This window comes from Pteropus alecto, unplaced genomic scaffold, assembly GCF_000325575.1.
Source record: "Pteropus alecto unplaced genomic scaffold, ASM32557v1 scaffold311, whole genome shotgun sequence".
In the NCBI taxonomy this organism is placed as follows: domain Eukaryota; kingdom Metazoa; phylum Chordata; class Mammalia; order Chiroptera; family Pteropodidae; genus Pteropus; species Pteropus alecto.
In genome coordinates, this window is record NW_006431916.1 from 196,817 (window position 1) to 220,809 (window position 23,993).

At 34.9% G+C, this 23,993-nt stretch overlaps 1 protein-coding gene and 1 pseudogene across 8 annotated transcripts in view; both read left to right on the forward strand.

Moving 5' to 3' along the window:
• Positions 1 to 23,993, forward strand: part of IQCG (IQ motif containing G) — a 43,814-nt gene that overhangs the window by 10,925 nt on the left and 8,896 nt on the right. For all 8 annotated transcript variants that reach the window (XM_015600401.2, XM_025041969.1, XM_025041977.1 and 5 more), the window contains 4 exons: positions 33 to 161; positions 3,808 to 3,889; positions 15,134 to 15,295; positions 16,319 to 16,393. In XM_015600401.2, coding sequence (XP_015455887.1) covers positions 33 to 161; positions 3,808 to 3,889; positions 15,134 to 15,295; positions 16,319 to 16,393 — 448 coding nt within the window. The remainder of the gene's footprint in view (positions 1 to 32; positions 162 to 3,807; positions 3,890 to 15,133; positions 15,296 to 16,318; positions 16,394 to 23,993) is intronic.
• On the forward strand, positions 17,646 to 17,764 carry LOC112473973 (annotated as a pseudogene).

Genomic DNA, 23,993 nt, shown 5'->3' on the forward strand with positions numbered 1-23,993 from the left:
TCTTATTAACTCACATTTTTTTCTCCTTACAGACAATTTTTCAGTGATGTGATTACAGATACAATGCAAGAGTTGCAAAATTCAGGCACTTTCACCAACCTCCTGAAAGCTTTGAGCAAAGAGAAGGAAAATGAAATGCATTTCTATGAAATCATTGACAGGTCAGAGTAATATTAGGTTTATTTGCTTTGTTGTATCTTAAAGTGCTATAAAACTCTTACCAGAAGTCCTTGATTTCTAAAGCAAATCACATTTGTGCTTTCCAGGGAGGATAACTGGAAGTCCGAAATTTAGGTTCTATTCCTAGTTCTGCTAGGACAATAACTCAGATTTCTAGGCTTCAATTATCTGTATCTACCGTATATATTCCTTCTATCTCACAGTAACCTCTCCTAAGACTGAGTTCACTGAAAATTTCTGAACAATAACACGTGATGATAATAATAACAATAATAATAATAATAATAATAATAATAATAATAATAATAATAATAATAAAAACATGCCCAGGGAACGTTTCTTTTCCAGAGACTTTCAGCTGATTCCCAAGATTTTCATGCTTTAAGAAATTCAATAGAATCAAAATGCTTTGAGACCAAGATAAAATTCTCTTTATATGAACCTTGAGTACACACAATGGAAAAGTGTTTATCTTGTCTGTGTAGGTGAGATTGTTTTACCTTGAGTTGTTTCTCTTCCTTTGCACCTTAGTATTGGTAATAAATTCTGTACTAGAGTTATTATGAAGATTAGATTCATACATAAAAAACACTTAAGATAGTTTCTGGCACATAGTGCCTAATTACAATAATAGCTACATTTATTGCTGGCAAAGAAGCAAAGAAATGAGCACTTGTGTACACTGCTAGTGGGATAATGAAGTTGTATAACTTTTTGAAGTGATTTATCTATGCAAAATAAAAATATATATGACTAATTTTAATGGTATAATACTCACTATTACATATGTACTATTCCATAATTTATTTAAACATCCCCTGAGTATGAATGTTTAGGTTTCCATATTTTTGCTATAGCAAATAATGTATTAATTTGTATCTTTGTACATGAAGATATATATCAGCAAATGTCTGACTCTGTTATTATTCCATTAAATTAAGTCACTATGTGTAGAATTACAGAATCAAAGAGAGTGTCTATAGTTTAATGGATCATATAATGAAGCTATTAAAAGTATTGTTTACAAAGTTGTAGTAACATGATGAAAATATTAATGCCACAATTTTAAGTAGAAAAATAGCCTGTAAATAATATAATATTATCACATCTGTATAATAAAACTAACAAAAACATGTATAGAAAATGAAAACTGGAAGGAAATACACCAATGTATAAACATATGGGTGTTTTTTTCCAAAAAAAAAGCTTTTAATATTTTAGCATTTTCTATAATGTCACATTATTAAGGGAGAAAATAAACATATTAACAAAAAAGCTAACCATATACATAAACCCTTTGACTCAGCATTCCTACTTTTGGAAATCTAGCCTATAGGAAAAAAAAATTAGTTTGTACCTATAAAATATTTATTGCAGCATGATGACAAATATCTAGAAATAGCATAAATGTCCTTCGACAGAGACATACTTAAATGATTGTTAACTCTATGAAATAAAAAAAATACAGCTATTAAAAAGAATGGATTAGAGCTGTGTGACTGATCTGGAAGGATGTTTCTCATACACAGATAAGTGAAAAAACATTATCATGTATATAGCATGATTTTTATCAAGAAAATATGCTCATTCATTTATGTAAGAAAAAGGTGTGGAAATATGTACATCAAAAGGTTTAACATTGGTTACTTCATAGGAGTGGAATGGGAGGGAAGAAGGGAGATGGCAGATTGTCCATTTTTCTTCATACATTCCTATTCTGTTTTGAAATATTAGTGTACACTTATTATTTTGTAATTTTGAAAAAGTTGATTAAGAAAAATAAAAAAAGAAGAATATGTGTATCATTACATAGGAGGGCAAAAATAGCCTAACATTCAATGTAGACAGTTTGCCAGTGATCGATTTTACATATGTGATTATTTATAATAATATCTTCTTTAAATTTTCTTCCAATTAGATAGATTTCAATTTAGACTTACTTAAATTGAAAAATTATATTTAGATTTGGGTAAATTGATGACAAATGGTTTAATATTTTGTTACCATATTTTTTAAAGTTACATACTGTTTAGTGAGGGGTATAAAATAGATAAGATTTTCTATTTATTATACCGGTAAGGCATATATATACATTTCGCATTGTGTGTTCACCACTCATAGTTAGATTTCTTTCTGTCATCACATATTTGACCCCTTTAATCCCATCTACTTTCTCCCTTCCGCCTTCCCCCTACCTTCTGGTAAGATTTTCTATTTAGTTTTTTATATAAGATGAGGCTCCCTTGAGCTGTGTTCTATACTAAGCCTTGACCATGCCCCCTATCCCAAGAGAAGTTTCATAAATAGAGGGCCAGTGGGGAGAGGGATGGAGAGTGAGTGCTAATGAGTACAGGGCTTCTTTCTGGGTTGATGAAAATGTTCTGGAATTAGACAGTCGTAATGGTTACACAGCTATGAGTATGCCAAAACCCACTAAGTTGTACTGTTTAAAAGGATGAATGATATGATATTGATAAACACTCTCTCTTTGACCTAACTAATCATGCTCCTCTGATATTTTTGTTATAGCTGCCCGAGCTAAGACAGTTGTCTTGTTTGTTTGTTCTTGTGTTGTTTTGTTATTTTATTTGCTTTAAACATGAGTAATGGGATTGCTGGAGATAAACAATTGTTTCTGAGAGCAAATAGAAACAATAACATAACGTAGTTAAGTTCTCATTCAAACAGTACTGAGTTTGAATCCTGCTGTGCCATTTACTGTTTGTGTAACTGTAGCAAGTGTGTTAGCCTGTATCTTCGGAGAGAAAAATGCCAAGATGAGATTAGTCATGCAAAGGTTTTATTAGGAGAAGCACTTATATGAGAGAAAGTGGGAGGGAGCCTTCAGACCCAATGCTGGACTGACCCCAAGTGAAGGAGAGGGAAAGTTGGGTGGAAGAGACTGCCTTGCAGTCTAAAGATTGTTCAGCAAGGTCATCAAGGGAGCCCTTGAGCCAAAGTCAATCATCAACGAAGTCCTGGTCTCCAAGGAAGGGCCTGTGTTAGTATCCCTGCCACACTCAAAAATTGGCTAGGAGAAGACAGTAGGATATGAGGCCTCAGAACACACACAGGGAAGGATTTCAGAGCCTAAAGCTAAAACCCTTGTTCGCTGACACTCCCTGTAGTTGGAGGCCTCTGAGACACATTCTCATGTCTACCACAGCATTACCTCAGCTTTCTAAGCTTCATTTTCCTCACCTGTAAAATAGGAATAATGATAGAGACTACTTCATAAAGGTTATTGTGAGGTAAGAATATGTGAAGTGCTCAGAATAAAACAATTCTTCTTTTTCCTCTTCCTGTTCCTTCTCCATTTAATTTTTCTCAGCAGTAGCTATTTTATATACAACACTGATAAGCCAGAAAATCCTCCTTCAATTTACTAAAACAAATCACAGCCTTTTTAAAAGTGTCACTGAAAGTGTACTCCATGGACCAAAACCATTAACATCACCTGGGAACTTGTTAGAGATACAAATTTCAGGGCCCCATCCCAGAGGTTCTGAATCAGAATTTCTGGGGGTGGAGCCCAGGAATCTATTCTTGAAAATCCAATATGATCTTTGTGCATACTGACGTTTGAGAAGCACTGCTCTAAACACAAATCATTCTTATTTCTTCTAGGGAGGAGAAAGGAAGGAAGCAAATAAAATCTCTTCAGAAGCAGCTTCTTAATGCCAAAAAAGAACGGCAAGTGGAAGTACAGGTAAGAATTACCTGGGCAGCACCACAAGTTACTGAGCTAAAACAGCAATATAGAAGCCTTTTTTCTTAAACGAAGAAGTTATATATTAAAAATTATTGTTTCTCTTGGAGTGCCTTTACTGTTGAAAATATAAAGAGAGTAACTAGAGAGTTGTTCTGGGATGTGCAAGTGTGTCCAGAATAGAACTCTGGGAGACCCCAACCCTTTGGAGCTCTTAGTCAGTTCTTAACACCGCCCACCCCCCCACACCCCCGTCCCCTTTCCACCCAACCACACCCACCCACTCCTTCCCTACAGGAGATCTTGTTCCTGGCAGGCTCATATTTCAGCATCCCAGATGAGAGACTATTGTCCCTGGTAAGATATTAAGCACATTACAAACCTCCCTATACATGATGGTTAGGGTTAATAATGTCTTTTGTATTCTGTTTCAAATACAGAGTGAATTTATTGAGTTTTAATGGTCATTAAGAACAAACTTTATATCTAATTTGCCTCTGCAAGAAAATACATCCCAAGTTTAAAGCAATTGGCTTGCAAAACAATGTTTGGGCTACATCCCAAGTTTAAAGCAATTGGCTTGCAAAACAATGTTTGGGCTACAACCTAGCCAGTTAGAAGTTAGTTCTATTAGGATGACTATCAGGGAATCTTCATTATTTTTTACATGGAAGTTAGAAGAATATTTTAAAAATGTATTTGGAAGAATTGTCTAAGGAAAGGTCACTAGCCTTTCTTCCAAAATACTGTCTTTAGGTCTTTTGAACAAATTACTTCACATCCTCTCTTATTTTCTATTTATCAATTACAAAGTAACTTTGGTATTATAATAACATTATTATTTCTAGTGACCCTCTGTTTATAGCTTACATTTTTTTGAAAACCATTTTTCTTCTCTGGAAAGCTTCAAAACAACTGGTGTGTACTTAGGTTTTCTCTCTAATGAATAGACTTTTTCAGAGGTTTCTTAGCTTTTTTCCGGAAAACCTCTGCCATTATTTAAAAATTCTTCTTAAATTCTTTGACTGTTAAACTATAAAGAAGATATATTAACTTCTTTTTTAAGCCTTCAAACCAAACAGTATCAAAGGAAACCTCAGATTTGGCACTCTGCCAGTTAACTTTCCTATGCTACTATCAGGACCACATTTTTTTCTCTTTCTTTCAACACTTGTTGATGATAGTATTTTCCAGACAACAGCTAACACTTGCTTGTGAAACTTATCCTCGTGAATTATATTCTCAGCCATTATAATCAGGCAAAGTAAAAATAAAGCAAAATATCACTCAGATATTTTGGTCATTAGTAAAAGAATAGATAAACCAGGACTAAAATATCTAAGGGAAACCTTGGAATAAAAAACAGCTATCAAGATGAAATCAAGTTAAATCTCTAGAGTTACTAAAAAACCAGTGGTCCAGTCAAGGTCGGAAAAGAAGTACATGAATACTACAGGCCTGTGAGTCAGAAAATGATGCCAGCAATTAAGATGATAGGTGTGTGGTGGTCACAGGAATGTGAGGGAACAATCAGTGTGTTAGATACGAAGCTTCCTACTGGGTCACAAAAAAGTCACAAAGAAAAAAAATCAGATTGCTATCAGATTTCTGAACATCATCATACAAAGCAAATGGCAGTGGAGCAGCATTTTCATGAAACTAATGGGGAAAAAGAGAACCAAGGTCAATATATAAAAATCAGTTTATCTTCTACACACATCAGCAGCAGACTTCGAAAAGGAAATTGAAAAAAAATGTATTATTTATAATAGCATCAAAAATATCAACTAGCAATGAATCCAACAACAATAAAATATACAGAATTTCTTTGCAGAGAACTATAAAACTATATTGAAAAATTAAATAATATTTAAATAAGTGGAAGACTCAAAATTATAAAGATGTGAAAAATCAAACCTGATTTTTCACTGAATTCAATCCCAATCAGAATCTTGATAGGACTTAATTTATTCACTTGTGAAACCTGACAAACTGAATCTAAAATTTATATTGAAATGGCAGGATCAAAAATAGTTGAGACAGTATTTGAGAGGAATAAAGTGGAAGAACTTGTTTTTCTAAATTAAAAAAGTGTATGTTCGTGCAAGGATTGAAAAATAGAGCAATGGAATAGAATATGAACAGAACCATTGATAACAACAGAGGCACCCAGAGCAGTAGTGTTTTTAATACATGATGCTGAAGGAATTGGATACCTATATGGAAAATAATTAAACTTTACTCTGACCTGACACCATATACAAAAATCAGCGATTATACCTCTATATGTGAAAGGCTAAAGCTTAATATTTCTAGGTAGCATAGGAGACTATTATCTTGACTTTGGATAGAGAGAGATTTCTTAAGTCACAAAGGGTAAAGTGACAAAGGAAAAGTTTGAAAAATTTGACTACATTAAAATTAAAAAGTTCTGTTCATTGAAAGATACCGATAAGGGAGACACTACAACACATAATTAACAAAGGGCTTATATCCAGGATATAAAGAGAAGTACAAATTAATGTAAAAGGGACAGATACCTAATGGAAAAATAAGCAAGAAGGTGAAGAGGCACTTCAAAAAGAGGATATCCAACTGGCCAATTAACATATGAAAGCGCGTTCAATCTCAGTTGTCATCAAGGAAATGTAAATTGAAACCACCAGGAGACACAGTTACCTTCTTATTAGAATAGCTAGTTCTATTATATTGGTATTATATTTGGTATTAATTTATAATACCAAATGGTGATGATGTAGAGTAATGGGAATTATATAATACACTAATATTGAGCATTTATATTGGTAATACCACTCTGGAAATAGTGTAGCATTATCAAAGTTGAAAAAAAAAGTATATCCTATGACCCAGCAGTTCTACCCAATAGAATCTGTGTGCATGTTGAATCATGTACAAAAATGATTAATAAAGCATTATTTGTGGTAGCTATAAGTGGAAACAACCAACATAGTTATCGAACATTATGATATATTCATTCAATGGAACACTAAAGTTAAAATTAATGAACTATAGCTACCATATTAATGTGGAGCAAAATAGTTCAGATATGAAAAGATATACCGGATTTCCATTTTTAGAAAGTTCAAAATCTAAACTATAGTGTTTAAGGACAAATGATAATAAAACTATAATTAAAATTACCATGAAATTAAGGAGAGTAGATACTTTGAGGGAAGAGAAGAACTAGAAATTGAAGAAGGACGTAAGAGAGAATTCATGTCAATCCTGTTCTTATCCTGGGAGGTTATTATGTGGTGTTTACTTTATGATAACTGAGATAATTGAGATATACATTTATTTCTGTGCACATTTGTGTTTTTACATATGTTCTGTATTCAACACACAAGAGAGTTAGAAAAAAGTAACTACGTGTGTTATATGTTAGAGCATAGTGTAGAGGGTTATGTTTGCATAGAGAAAGGAGCTTTAACTAAGGGTAGTAAATTGAGGAGTGACACTCTGCAGAAACCATACTTAATCTGAATCTTAAAAGATGTCTACAAGTTAGCCAGGTGAAGAGGAGGAGAAGAATGTTCTGGGCAGGCGGAGGAGAAAAACATGTTTGAAGATTTTATTTTTATGTCTTCCTGACAAATTGACTGTTTTATCATTATAAAATATTTCTCTTTACGTATGGTAATACTCTTTGTCTTAAAGTATATTTTCTCTGATATGCCATTCTTTATGCTTACTGTTTGCATGGTATATCTTTTTTTAGTCATTCACTTTAACCTTTTCGTGCCTTTATATTTAAAATACATCTCTTGTAGAAAGCTGTAGTTGTATCTTGCTTTTATTTCTTTTATGCATTCTAACAACCTCTGCCTTGTGATCAATATTTAGTTCATTAACATTAGTGTAATTATTGATGTTGTTAGATTTATGTCTTTTATTTTATTGTTTTGTTTTTGTCTCCTTTGATTTTCATCTTTTTGTGACTTAATCTGAATTATTTGATTTTTTTTTTTTTTAGATTTCTATTTTAATTTATCTATACCTTAGTCTTTTATTTATACCTCTTTACATTATTTAAACAAATTGTTCCTCTAGGGATTTTTCACGATTTATTTAGCATTAATATTGTACTTCTTCACATAAAATATGAAAACCTTACACTCTTACTGTTCTATTTCTTCCCTTCCCCTCCACCACCATCCTTTATCCTATATGTCTGTCCTGTATATTACATTTAATGTACTTTACAAATACCACAAGACAAAATATATATTTTGCCTTAAATAGTTATGTGTGTTTTTGAAAATTAAGAAGAAAAAAATTGTCTTATATTTACCCAGAAATTTATCAGTAAGTTTCCATCTGATGTCATTTCCTTTCAGCCTAAAGAAATTACTTTATTATTTTTTTTATAGTCTATATTTGCTGCAGACAAATCTTCTTAGTTTTCTTTCATCTAGAAATATTTTTATTTTGCTTCCATTCTTGAAGGATTTTTCACTGGGTATAGAATTTGGGGTTGATAGATTTTTCTTTCATCTCTTTAAAGATATTTGCTGCCTTTTGGCCTCCGTTGTTTGTTTTGAGAAGATAGCTGTTCAAATCATTGTTCTCTTGTATATAATGTGTTTGCTTTCGAAATTATATTTTTATCTCGAGTTTCAGCAGTTTGACTATACTGTGCCTAGATGTGATTTTCTTCATATTTATTCTGTTTGGGTTTCACTAAGATTCTTGAACATGTACATGTGTATCTTTCAGAAAACTTGTGAAATTTTCAGCCATTATTCTTTTTTTACCAATGTTTATTATTGTGGTAAAATACATGTAACATTTACCATCTTAATCATTTTTTAAGTGTACAGGTCAGTGGTATTAAGTATATTTTATTGTTGTGCAACCATCACTGCCATCCATCTCCAGAACTCTTTTCATCTTGCAAAACTGAAACTGTAGCCATTAAATAATGATTCCCCACCCCCACTTCACTAGCCCCTGGAGACCACCATTCTACTTTCTGTCTCTATGATTTTGACTATTCTAAATATCTCATATAAGTGGAATCATACAATATTTGGTTTTTCTGATTGTCATCCATCATATTTTTAAATAGTTTTAATTCTATTTGCTTTCACCTCTCCTATTGGAACTCAAATTACCTTTATTTTGGATCTTTTGATATTGACCTGCAGGTCTCTCTGTTAATTTTCTTTTCTTTTGTTCATCTGATTGAATAATTTTTATTAGTCTATCTTTAAGTTCACTGACTTTTTCTCTATCATTTCCACTCTCCTGGTAAGCCTATCTGGTACACTATTTTGTTTTAGTTTATGTATTTTTAGTTTTAGAATTTCCATTTAGTTCTTTTTAAGAGTTTATATTTCTCTGCTGAGATTTCCTGTCTTTTTATTTATTATGAGCATAGGCTCTTTAATTTATTGAGTTCTATCTAAAAGCCTTGTCTGCTAATTCCAAAATTTGGGCATTTCTGTTCTACCTCCTAAGGCATATTCACATTTTTGTTTTAGTAGTCAGTAGACTTAGTTAAATTCAAACTAAAAACACTTTCTTACAGTGGGCAGTGCTCCAATGTCAGTTCAATTCTTTTAACCTTAGCAATGTTAGGGTGCATTTTTCCTAGCACCTGTGTGCTTCAAGAGTCAGCCAAAGATTTGGACAGAGTTTATACACAGAACTTGAAGTTTCCTTTCTCTTTTTGAAGATTATTGAAAATGATATGGCCGTGGTTATCCCAAAATCTTTTTCATTGTTGTTGTTTTGTCTAAAAACACTAGAGAGTTTTGAATTAGTTTTAGCTACTCCACATACACCAACACCACCACCTGTCCCATAATGCTGACTGCGGTCTACTAAAGGTCATAAAAAGTGGGGGACTTACCCCGTGCTCTACCCATCTTACAAGTGTCTACTCCCTCCTGAATCTGTCTGATATTGTATGCTCTCCAATGCTTTTATATAATTTCCTTTTGTATTGTGTGTAGAGTTTATAGTGTTTTGTTTTGTTTTGTTTTGTTTTGTTTTGTTTTGTTTTGTTTAACTGCGTAGGGTCATTCTGGTAGGAACTTATTGGCAATGGTGAAATAATCTGAAGATTTAATTAGGAGACAGAACTTGGGATATATGAGGAACTGAAAGAAGGCCAGTTTAGCTGCTAAAGTTTGGAGAGAAAGGGAGAGAGTAGCACTGATGAAGCTAGAATAGGAGGCAGGGAGCATATTGTGGAAGGCCTTATAAGCCATGCTTTCTGGGCAAACATCATCAATGGGTGCCACATAGGTGGAGGAGGCTCATCATGTAAGATATCTATCTATTTTGTCACTGGAGGTTAGGGTTTTGGACCATGTTGAAATTCTTGGATTGTAGTTTTTGTTTTGCTTGTTAGTGCTATGTCTAATCTGCTCCAGACCCATAACTTTTTGTTTGTCTAGAGTTTCTTAAAGTAGTTGCCCTTACTTCATCCTACTACCTTCAATGTGTACAATAAACCCTTCCAATGCTAGAGCTGCCACTGAGATGTTTAGCATTTGGGAGACATTATCAGAACAGGATGCCAAGGAGGTGGAATTATTTCCCCATTGGGCCTAGGTGCTCTCCTTTCCTTTAAATTTTGAGTTGGATGGTTGGAGATTGTCGGTTGGAGATTGTATATATAAATAGATACAATTTATATAATGGTATATAATGATAAATTATATATATATGTAGCATCTTCTCTAAGCTAGAAGTCTGAGCATTCAAGGAGATGGTTGGCTGATAAGGAAGAGTCCTTCACTTTCTTCAGCTTTGCCATGGTTATTGAGGTTAGCTATAGTAACCAGGAAGGATATGTACCCACTCATGCTCATTTTGACTGTTGTAAAAGGAGCCGAAGGGCACGAAACTGGATGTCCTGGAACCTTGTAATCTTATTGCAGTAGTGAGAAGGATCTTCCCAATGTTGTTCAGTGATTCTGAGTACAAACTCTTGCCCTTTGACCCTTATAGTGACAAACTTGTATTGTGCTGGATGAAGAGTTTTTTGTACCTCCTCTTTAGCAGGGGCTAATAATAGAGATTCGTCCTTAGATCTGGGTTCACATGAATGTCTAGACTGGGTGGCCCTAAGCTAACTGCAGCACTACTAATTCCTTACTCTTTTGTTCTTTAACCTGCAACCCCATTGCCATCCATGGTCATTGACTGTAATATGGAAAGCTCAGTGCTATCCTGGAAGCTATGCATGACATCTCAAAATAGGCCTGAATTACTCCACCCTCGAAGCGATACTTCGTTTTTTTTCACTGGCTACCTTATCACTACTTTTGCATGTTACTTGGCTCTTTTCTTCACTCAGCCCTTCAGCTTTTTACACTCTTTGATGGCTCTAATTTCCTTTTTTGGGGGGGGCCCGATATAGAGAGATTACCAAAGAGAATAGGTTGAGATGACTGTGATGATTTCTATGCTCCAAAATGGATTATAGAATTAAATGAAGATGTAGAAAGCGTGCTTGCTAAATTTGCAAGCAACTTAAAGCTGGTATGTGTTAAATAATAGACATCAGAATACAAAACCCTGTTAATTATTAGAACACTGAACTGACTCCAAGAAGAACCAAAGGTGAAACTAAAGTTCTCAGAAGAATCTTATAAATTGAGAATTGTGAAGACCTAACTTGTCCTCAACGGTTTCATGAGAGGGTTAGCCAGTGTCTAACCCTGAGGTTTGGTCCCCACCACTGGTTGTTGAAGTAACAGCATTTTAAAAGGTGCCTGCCTTCTCTTGTTTTCTTTTGACTTGTCAGAGCCTTCCTTTCCTAGTGCTTATCCTAATGGCTTGTCATCAGTCTTGACAATCATTACAATATATTACCATATGATAATTGTGAAAGCACTTGGAGTGCTTCCTCTTTTTTTTTTTTTTTAATTACTACAATTTGTGGCACTGTATAGTTTTAATACAACAGGAAAAAAATATTACCCGATCTTCTATTGTGGTTAGACATCTATAATAGTGTGTCTGATTTTAGGCATCATGTTTAAGGAGTTTACTCAGAAGAGATCAGCCAAGATAGTGAGGTGTGTGGAAAGTTAATTACAAAGGAAGAAAAGAGGAAATTGGTACAGTTGGAAAAGGAACAGTTCAAATGGAAATGAAAGCAGTGGGTGGAATTGGAACCTGAAATGTTAGAAGTTTGGACTTGATTATGTTTCATCTGTATCTTAGAATGGGAGACTCTGTTTAGCTCAGACTTTATTCATGGACTCTTATAGAATCAGCCAGTGTTCTTAGTCATAGACAGATAAATACAAATGTTAATTTAATACAGAACTGTATTTTTTCTGTAGCTTTTATCATTTTAATAGACCACACTCCCATTTTCCTTTTTCCATCTAACCAAAGAGGGCAGCTTGAGGTGTAAGACAAGTTCCAACTTCTCTAGACAGTAGCTTCCAAAAATTCCAGGAACCAATACTCTTATCTCTATTTTTGTGTTCAACTATGAAAACAGACACTACCATTAAAAGCCTTTGGTTCACAATGATGTGGCAGCCATCAGAGCCTTATTAACTTTAATTGGTTGACTGCTTCTTTCCATTACTAAATCATTCTTTGAATATAAATAACAAGCCCAGAAATCCAGATCTGAAGGAAGTTTTGGGATGTGGTAGTAAAATTTGGTCTGCTACAAAAACCCACAAATATGCCGCACAGTCCACAGACCTCGATCATGGGGAAAGCTCCAGACACCATAGTTATGATGGTGGGTTGTAGAGGAGACAGATCTTTTCTTAGTGAGAATCTTAAAAGGAATCCATACAGCTCAAGACCGTTGGCCTGTAACTTATGCTTCTAGGTTGACTCTTTTTTGCACACTGGGAAGATGAAGAAATAGAGTGATATTTCAGTTCCTTTATGCCTTGATCATAATCTTATAATTACTAGCCTGTCAGTATTTTATATCCTATTCTGTTTCCATATTTTCACCATGGAAGTCTATAAATTTGTATAGAACAGTAATACAGAAAAGAACTCAGAGTAATCAGAGGCCCATGGCAATAGCATGAAAACCAGATGCCTTTGACTTGGCACAGTGAAAATTGTAGACCAATGTTGTATGCCCTTATAAATTGTTACATAATGTGATACCTTCTGTTTGCCATCGCCAGAAACTCCTGGGGTTTTAACTCTGCATTTCTGATCTTCATATTGTTATTCTGAAACACTTAGTATTCACTTTGATAAAGGAAGATGACCAGAATGTTCTCTTGAGTTTTTGAAAGTATATTTTTGTATGGACACTAATGAATATCTAACTCTTTGACACTGTTAGCTTCTGTGAGAAACAAAACTACAATTATTTATGTGGGCTGAGGTTTTCTGGAAAAGGTTTTATAGATTTAAGTGACATATAAGCTGGACCTGGAAGAAAGTCTAAATGATTAAATAGATAAAAGATTCCAGTTGATGAAGAAATGAAAGCATCACATTTCATTTTAGCTGAAGCCTTCCTAGAGATTCAAACTTTATCAATGACTGCCATACAGTTTGGAACGAGAAGCGGGGAGAGAAGAGAAATGGAGAAGAGGGGAAAGGGAGGAGACTGCAGAAAAAAGGGAAGGAAAAAAAAGTGAGCCAAAAAAGATATCTCTTAAAATTCATTTAATGAACATTTATTTAGCATCTAAATTATACCAGGCACTGGAAGGATTTTACCAGGCACTGGAAGGATTTTACAGATGAGAAAATAGTCTTAGAGAGGTTAAGTAATTTACCCACAATCCTACAGCTTATAAAAAGTTATGAAGTACTATAAGATGTGTTATCAACTGGGCTTGTGGCACATTCTCTGTCAGAGATACTCATCCCTTTGTGATGGCTCTGATACAGTTGGAATAATTGCTGTACCATTGGAATGATTCCATAGTTACAACGAGAAACCAGACAAAATGACTTGAAGAATTCCTTTCTGACTCTTTAAACTGGTTTTGCTTTTGTTATGGATGATCTTAACCAATTCTGCTTTGTTTCTTCTAATACTTAGAACTAATTCCACTAAGCTTACACAGTAAGGTTAAAGTTGTTTGATATTTGGAGAAACAGATCTCTGATTAAAGCCATGCATATTTGTTATTAGTTGTATGTTGTGCTGGCTAATTCTGACCATCTTTCTGTGAAATTACTCACACTTTGTCTGATTCTTTTCAAACAATCAAAGTTACCATCCTGACTAAAAGCCTCCCAAGGCACTTGGAAGAAAATTCAAACTTCTTAATAGTGCCTCCAAGATCTGGCATGTTTTGTTCTTACCTAGCTCTCCAGCCTCATCTTGTCCCACTTTCAACCTTCACTGGACTAGAGCCTTCAGAGTTTTCTTGTAGTTACTGGAGCATATCCAGGTCTTTGCAGCCTCGGGACTTTGGCACACACATTTCCTTTTCCTTAGAATTCTCCTTGATCCAACTTTTCAGATGACCGACGTACTTATCCTTCTTCAGGTGTCAGATTTAACATTCTTTTCTCAGAGAATCATTTTTAGACCATCCATTCTAATATTGGTCTTCCTCGTTATTTTCTCCCATAGCCTGTTGCCCTATTCTTTCATAGCATTTTGCATCTTTAAAATAGTTTACACATATTTGTTTCCTTCCTTTTAACCCCATGTCTCTCACTAGATTATAAGCTTTATGAGGACAAAGACTATGTCTATTTAGGTCTCTACTATTTACCTGACGTGGTACTGAATAGATATTTTTTAAATAAATATTGCGACCTTAAAATTGCCAAGTGCTTTGTAACTTGCAAAGAGTATTCACACATAATCTCAACTAATCTTTATAATCACTTTCTGAGATATTTCAGGCTGGGTAGATATTAATTTTCTGTTTTATGGAAGGTAAGACTTGGAGAGTTTACTGACAGCCACATTCACAAAGCTGTTGGGGTTTGGGTGGAAAGTCAGGTATTTTGCTCACTTAGACTAGTGCTTGTTCTACCAAGAGAGTAGTGGGAAATCTTTGTGGGTACAGAGCACCCAAACTGTGCTTAGGGAAGGTTCTCACAGTCCCTATGCTTATAACTGCTTACTTTTCATTTTCCTGTAAACTATCTGTGATGATTAGCTAAATTTCCCATAGTGTGATAGAAGAGAAATAGGTCCAGTTCCTTCCTGATTTATAAATACAAAAGGCAAGCTTAAAAACCACTGATTAAACTGTATGGAAGTAGAATGCATTTTAATATAGAAACTTGGTCTTACCTCTACAGGGTCAGAATGAATATATTGCTCACCTTAAGGACCAGTTGCAAGAGTTGAAGGCAAAAACCAACATGGAGAATCACTTTATGAAGAAAAATACTGAGCTGCAGATTTCTCAGACCCAGAAAAAATGTAACAAAACAGAGGAGCTCTTGCTGGAAGAGATTGAGGTAATCACTGCTATATTAGGAATGAGCCAGGTAGACGGCATTTGAGCTGTTACTCCTGATAATTACGTCAGCTAACAAAGAGGAAGGGGAGGGAGATTTTCCTGATTTTTGCTTTATTCTCCTGCAGCCCCAACATTTGAGGTTAAAAATAAAAATGGAGTGAGGACTTAACACACTTACAAGCAGAGATTCTGATGATCTGTAGCCTACATCTTCTGGTTTGTTTGTTTTTTGGTAATGATTTTGAAAGTTGGTTGTACTTTCTCCCCTTGGTCATTTTATTTTATAAAACCACTTGCCACTTCTCCTGGCAATTATAGGGAGAGGATAAAACAAGATACTTAGTAACTGCACGTTTTTGTTGCTGCTTTCCTCACACAATCAGCAGTTTTTATCCCTCCACCAAGAAATGGAAATCTAGAGAGCCAAACTTCATTCAAACCTAAATTTATAGAGACGAGAAGTCACAGTGAAAAATATCAGGGGAAAGAAACAAGGGGTAGACTCTCATGAGAGGGCTGAAGGCTAATTGGCTAAAAGAACAATAGGTAGGCAAGAGAGAGCAAACTCTGTTCAGTGTGTCATCTGTGTGCAGGAGCACTCTTTTCTCTGAGCCTCTTGCTTATTTAAAAGCTTAGTTCCCAAGTGTGGCATAAGACCATGACAGCAAACTATTTTCTTGCACTTTAGAATTTCCTTTTCTAGGGCTAACAATTGTGCTCTCAAAGCATTGTTTCTCTCCTTAAATTGACATCACTTTCCTGGTAACAAGATTATGGCCCTTTTGTTCTGGGCACTTGTATATATCTAGCACAGTACCTGACGCATAGCTCAATTAGTCCACAATGTTTGCGGACTAATCAAGTTGAGGGGAACTGAATTGCAGTTTTGGAGCAATACTGTGGAATTCAAGGGATCCTAGCTGATAAAGAAAACCTGTGTTATGGTCACAGCTATACCTCTAATCTTGAGAATTTATTTCCTGCTGGTAAGAACTCTGATCTTGGTTTATTGTTCCCACAGAAACTAAGGTTGAAAACTGAAGAAGAGAACCGGATTCATATGGAGATTGAAATGTTCCTCAAAAAGGAACAGCAGGTGAGTCACCAAAACCTTTTTATCCTCTGTAATGTTTGTGTTTCACTTATAAAACACCAAAGACAGCAAAAAAATTTTAAAGGAAGGAAACATCAACCTTTAATTCTGCCAGCCTAATGAATGAGCTGTAACCCATGTTTACCTACAAAGTTATACATCTGAATGTTTTATAAAGCTGTAATTTGAGTGTAAGTAAAATTTTGTCTTCTGCCTTTATCATTTAGCATCATATAAGAAACTGTTTTCTTCTTCTGATATTGTTTCATTGTTATAGTTTTGAAATAAAATGTATTGATTTTTAAATTATAAAAGTAACATATTCTTAGTTGAGGGAAGATTTTAAAAAATTGCCAATTGCTTTTTCACTCGGTTTTTTTTCATGTTATTACAGTCTCTTCATAAAATAATTTAAAATAGTTTTATAATGTTTCATTGAATGGTTATGCCATAGTTTACTCGTTACCTTTTATTTTGGATATTTAGGTGACAGGCATATCTCATTTTATTGTGCTCCACCTTATTGTGCTTCACACTTGTTGCATTTTTTTTGCAAATTGAAGCCAAGAAGATTAAAAATCATTTTATTGATTCTCACTTTATTGTGGTGGTCCGGAACCAAACACACAATATCTCTGAGGTTTGCCTGTATTTCCAATGCAGTAATGAAATCTTTGCCCAAATAACCGTTTTTATTCATTGCAATTATTTAACAAAAGTAAATCTCAACCATGAGATTATTATGTCAAAGAGACAGGTATTTTGTAACTCTTAATGAATAGTTCTAATACTTTCTGTTCACACTGCCATCAGCAATTATACAGGAACTAATTTCAAGGTATCTTCCACAACACTGGTCATTTTAGATATTATTAAAAGTCTGCTATTTAATGAGTTGTTTTATTTTACATTTTTTGCTTACTAATAGAATTGACCATTTTTCCATATATTTATTTGCTCATTTCTTCTTGTGTGAATTATATATGGTTAAAATGGTTTTAATTAGTACTTCCGATACTAATAACAAACCAAGCTGAGTGGAGCCTTTCAAAATATCCCTGTTGGGTGAATAAGGAAAAAATTTCCAGCTTACCCATGATATAGCCTGCCTTTGAGAAAACTAATGAATTTTCAGTAAACAATTCCAAATTTGTAGTTAAAAGAAATTCTAGATGCTATCTCACAAACGAAAAAACATCTGGTAGACTTGTAGAATCAGGGTCCTGTAACCCTGCAATTTAAGTACTGGGTATCGGTCTATGGCCATGCCACCCCGAATGTGCCCGATCTCGTCTGATCTCAGAAACTAAGCAGAGTCAGGCCTGGTTAGTACTTAGATGGGAGAGCACCTAAGAATGCCTGGTGCTGTAGACATAAAAATAAATAAATAAATGAAAATAAATAAATAAATAATAAAATAAGAATTAGGTATCGTTTTACCTATTCAAGTGTTAGACACATAGCAGATATTTGATAACAGTAGATGAGTTGCTTGATTAAGTAGATGATAGATGAATAAGTCAGTATTTCCCAGATCTTCAGCTCAATAACACAAGCAATGCATACATACTTTTTAATAAAAAATTTGGAACAGTACCGAAAAGTGAAACCTCTCTTAATCACTCACTCCATTTTTTTCTAGAGATTTCTTTCACATCTTTAAAAAAAAAATCTACTTACTTATATGTATACCTAAATACTTACATGTTTTTAGTGTTTGTTTATATTTGTCTTTTAAGTGGAATCATACTATATATATTGTTCCAGATTCTTTTTTAAAAATTTACCTTGTCTTAAAGTTTTCTATGGCAGTATAGTCACTATATAATATTTCATAGAGAGAATATACCAAAATTTAGTTAACCATTCTTCTGTCTGTGGATATTTAGGTCGTTTCCAAGTTTTGCTGTTAAAACAATGCTAAACATTCTTAGACATGTCTCCAAGTGTGTGGTATATGGAAAGGCTGTTTTTGCATATTATTTTAGTTTCCTTATGTCCTCCGATATTAGTTTTAATGGTTTTTCAGTTGATTTATTTGGGTTTTCTAGGTAGAAACTCTTATTAACTGCAGATAGTAACAATTTTATATTTTTCTTTTCATTAGTTATATGCCTATCCACTTTGTGGCTTATTTTATAGATAGAATATCAAATGTAATACTGATTAATAGTAGTGATAATGGGGCATCATTTTTTTATTCTTGGTTTTAATGGTATTTCAGTCAGTATTACACATGAGTTCATAGCCATGTCAGATTTCTCATTTGCAAGTTAGGGCGTTTACTGAGAAAGAATGGGAACCTGAAGTTTAGAAGGGGAACATCTAGATGAAGTCAAATGTAATTGACAATCTCGAACCTCCAAGTCACTCTGACCGTGCCTTGCCAGTAGAAGTAGCCTGCTCTCCTGTGTCTGAGAAAGAGTAGTCTTTTTTTTCCTGAAAATCTTGTGATAATAACTTCATCTGAGGCAGATACCTTGAAAAGGGATGTTTACTTTCAAGACCTAGCACAGTCACCCCAATTGCCACTGGGTCCATAACTAGGGTCAAATCTCAGCAAGTTTCAGGGAGACAGATAACTCAGATAATGTAACTCAGAAGAATATGGCTTACACACCAAAAGAATTACAAGATTTTGCTAATATATATTAGCAGAAACCTGGGGGACATGTGTGGGAATGGATTCTAAGAGTGTTAGATCAAGGAGGTGGAATATAACACTAGATCGGGTCAAGTTCATTGATATAGGTATACTTCCTAGAGAGTCTGGATTTAATGTGTTAGGTTGTGCAGCTAGAGGTGACTCTTAACAGTCTGTTTGGTTGTTTAACCGAAACTTGGACTCAACTGTGGCCCATATTTAATGAAGTGGGGATGCCAGAGCTTCCCTGCTGCGATATGGAGGAGAGAATCCAAAGACGTACGGAGACAGGAATATCGGAGCGAATTTATCATGTGTGGCCTACAAATCTGCCACAAAAGCTCTAAAAACATTTCCATATGACACGCCTTCCCAGAAGACACTCCATTACTAAAGACACTGAGAAATACACTAGTGAGGGGTATACCTGCATCATTGAAAAGCTCTGTGGCTGCTGGGTATTTACCCCAAAGACTTGAAAACCCATATCTGAAAAGATATTTGCACACCAATGTTCATAGTAGCATTATTCACAGTGGCCAGGACATGGAAGGAACCGAAGTGTCCTACGATAGATGATTGGCCAAAGAAACTGTAGCACATATATACAATGGACTATTATTACTCAGCCATAAGAAATACTGCCATTTGTAACAACATGGATGGACCTTGAAATAATCATACTAAGCGAAATAAGCCAGACAGAAAAAGTTGAAAATCACCTGATATCACTTATATGTGGGATATAAACCTAAAAGCAACAAATGAACAGGACAAACAAACAGAGATTCATGGACATGGATATGGACTAGTGGTTACCAAAGGAGAGAGGGGATAGGGAAAATAAAAAATAAATGTTAAAAAAATAATAATAAAAAATAAGGAAAGAAAGAAAAGAAAAGCTCTGTGGTTGCTTTCCTATACAGACCAGGTAAGACCATGGGCGATATGGGCTCCCTGATTTGAGTGAGGATGATGAGATCCTGGAGTGCCAGAGGATAAGTGGTAGCACAAGACAAGGTGGACACATTTACCATGAAGGGCAGTCAGAGGTACTGGTAATCAATGCCTTTGCCCAGTAGAGTGTTTGGCAATGGCTAATTAATCATGGTATCCCTAGGAACAAAATTGATGGGCAGCCTGATAAAGCTGTACTTGATCTATATAACAGAAAAAAGTTCAAGTCTAGTAGCCAAAAGCTTGATTTGAGTCACAACAATGAAGAGCCATAGCCTCTCATCCAGCTCCCAGAACTAAGTCCATTCACAGACCCAGAGCCCCTGGACTGAAGGGGAGAGATTCCCCTGAAGATGAACTCTGCAGCACTGCCTCAGGTGTTTACTGTGACTCTTCCTTTAAGCTTTACCTGTGGCTGTTTGTTAGAGTGACTATGCACTGGAAAAAAGAAAAGATCCAGACCTTCTGAGATTACTAAACATTGGCTCTAAATCGATGTGAATTACTGGGGACCCAAAACAACACTGTGACCTCCACTTAAAATGGAAGAATATGGTGGTCAGGTGATAGATGGAGTCTTAAGTCTGATTTACTCTTGGCCCATTTGTTCTTGGCCCCACCCTGTGGTTATTTCCCCAGTTACTGAACATATATTTGAAATAGGCATATTTGGCAACAGACAGAATTTCTGACTCATGAATGAGGGCCATTATGGTGGCAAGGGCCAAGTGAAGTCTCTGGCACTTTCCCTCCCTCCCAGGATCATAAACCATAAGCAATGCTGCATCCCTGGTGTAACTATAGGCATCAGTGTCAGCATGAAAGACTTGAAAGAAGTATAGGTAGTGATACTTGTCACACCTCCATTTAACTCAGCTGTTTGGCCTTTGCAGTTGAATGATCTTGGAGATTGTGAACTATTGTTAATATAAGCAGGTGGTTACTCCAATTGCAGCTACAGTTCCAGATGTGGCATCTTTACTGGAGAAAATCTTCAAAAGGCCACTGCACTTGGTAGGCAGCTCTTAACCTGACTAAAGCCCCTGTCTCCAAACTAGTTTGAACAGACAAACAAACAAATAAACAAACGTAAAGCACCTCTAGAAGCAGTTTGCTTTTACCTGGCATAGCCAATAGTACATCTGCAAAGTCTCACATCAGGTCTATGTGTGTTCTCTTCTCTGCCATAATATGGTCTGCAGGGATATGCTTGCTTTGACTTTCCACAAAACATTGTAGTGATCCACTGCATTTATGTTGATTTTATCTAATGAACAGGAAGTAGCAAGGATTTTAGATGCGTTAGTAATATATGAATTAGAAGTTGGGAAATAGACTCTATTTTTGTTGCCAATTCTGTATTATTATGGTCCGATTAGGTAACAGAAACCAGAACAAAAATTTGAGCAGGGAACATTTAACAAAGGAGTCATAAACTGGTAATGATTGGCTACAAAGAACATCCTAGGGTAGAAAGACAGTATTGCTTTGTTGCCCTGGTAAGGCTGGTTCACAGCTAGTGAAACAAGACTGGCAAGCAGGGAACTGTGGACTGTGTTCGGCAAGCAAGAATCCTCTTGTGTCAGCAAAAGTTGGTGGACAAGTGCTCTAAGTGTCCCCCACACATGCCACTGTCAGCCATGTCCCAGGAACAAAAGAGGAAGCACTCTGGAAACAGAGAAAAACTCTCCTGTCACGTCCCTCCAGCGCCCTCTACTGACAAAGCTTAATATTGTGCCAGCTGCCAAAAGAGCAATATTTATAGCAAGCATCCAATTTCACAACGCTCTCCAGTGAAGGATGAGTTTGGAGGCAATAAATTGAAATGGGGATTGTTTGAGATTTGCTCTGTAGGTTTATGATAGATAAACTTCATAAAAGTAAGGAAATTTCCTTTTGGTCTCACCTTACTTTTTTCTTTTAATCAGAATGAGTATTCAGTTTTATGAGATGGATTTTTGCATCCATTAAGATGATATTTTTTTCTTTTTTAATATGTTAATAAAGTAAAATATGTTAACATATTTGTCAGTGTTTAATTATCTTTAAGTTCTTGGGTGAAATCCTATTTGGTCATGATGTATTATTCTTTTAGTAGACTGCCAGAATTGACTGGTGGATTTTTATTTTGTATTTGTATATTCCATAAATGAGATTAACCTATAAGATTTATTATTTGGTGTTTATTTGTTGTGTTGCTATCAGTTTTGCTATCTTGGCAGCTTGAGTTGGGAAGTTTTCTATCTTTTTATGCTCTGAAGCCTGAAAATATAAATAGAACAAAATAGATTATTATCTATCTGTTCCTTGAACCTTTGGTGAAATTTAGTCATAAATGGTTGTATCTGAGTATTATTTTAAAGGGGAACTATTTGGCTACCTTTTCAGTTTTGTTAATGGTTATTGATGTCTTCACTTTAAAAATCTCTTTTTGAGTCATTTTTCATAACTATGTCTTCCTAGAAAATAATCCATTTCATCTAAACATTCACTTCAAATTTATTGGTATAAAGTTGGGCTCTGTAGTCTCTTACAATTTAAAATTTTCCTTTATTTCTGTAGTTATCATCTTTTTCATCCTTTATTTTTTAAAATTTGTGTCTTCTCTCTCTTTTTCTGAGACTTGTCAAAGACTTGACCATTCAAAAACAAACTTTTGGTTTTATTTAGCAAATCTGTATTTTCCCATCAAAATGGTTTATTTAATTTTGAGTAATTATTTTCTTGTACTTTCTTTGAACTTATGTTGCTAATATTTGTCTAGTTTATTAAATGCTCAATTCACTTATTTTTAATTTTATTATTTTCTAGTAAATATGTGTAAACAAGTATTCTAGTAAATATGTGTAAATATGTGTAAATATGTGTGTTTGGCTGTCATCTACAGGTTTTGATACATAATGCTTACATTGCCATTCCTTCTCAAATAATTTTATTTTTTTCCCTTAGCATTTTTTATGAGCGTTTCCAAATATTCAAAGTTGAAAGGATTTTGCAGTGAACACCCATATACCTACCATCTAGTTGAAGATTCTATCACTTTTATATTCTTGCTTTATCACATATCTATACAGCCTTCTTCCAATAACCCATCTTATCTCTTTTATACCTTTAAAAGTAAATTGTAGGCATTATGATTTGTAGTTTATAATGTATTTCCTTTTTAACCCAAGAGTTATATATAGGGTGTTTCTTAAATGTCCACTTAGTTGGAGTTGGAGAGAGAAGAGTGTAGATGTCTTTCCATTGCTCACAGTAACTCCTTTGACATTTCTGCTGTGAACCTCACAATCACACTTTGAGGTTAATACTCTTACTGTCTTACAATGTGGTCTTAGAATGTGAAATGTAAAATTTATGCTTGTCGGAATTTGTTGAGATATTATTTGGGCTTTTTAAAAAATTTAGGTAACATGGGTTAATAAAATTATATAAAATTCAGGTGTATAACATTATAATTCAGTATCTGTACACTCTATTGTGCGCTCACCACCAAGATTAATCTCTTTTCATTATCATATATTTGACCCCCTTTACCCTCGTCATCCTCCCTTCACCCTCTTTCCTCTCTGGTAGCCACCATTATGTTGTCTGTATCTGTGAGTTTGTTTTGTTTGTTCATTTGTTGCTTTTTGTTTTATATTCCACATATGAGTAAAATCCTGTGGTTCTTGTCCTTTTCTGCCTGACTTTTTTCACTTAAAATTATATTCTCAAGGAGAGGAGTCAAGATAGTGGGCTAGGTAAATATGGTGTTCTTCTCCCATGACCGCATTAAAATTACAACCAAATTATAAAACAATCAACTTGGAGAATCACCTGAAGACTAGCAGAACGTATCACATACAACTGCAGATATAAAGAAAAAGCCACATCTAGACCAGTAGGAGGAGTGGAGATATGAACTGGGTTGCATGCAGCAGTTAAGCACTGGGAGAGAGAGAGTGGCTGCAGAGGCCCTGAAAGAGCAAGGGGCCCAGCCCCACACTGGGGCTCCACAGC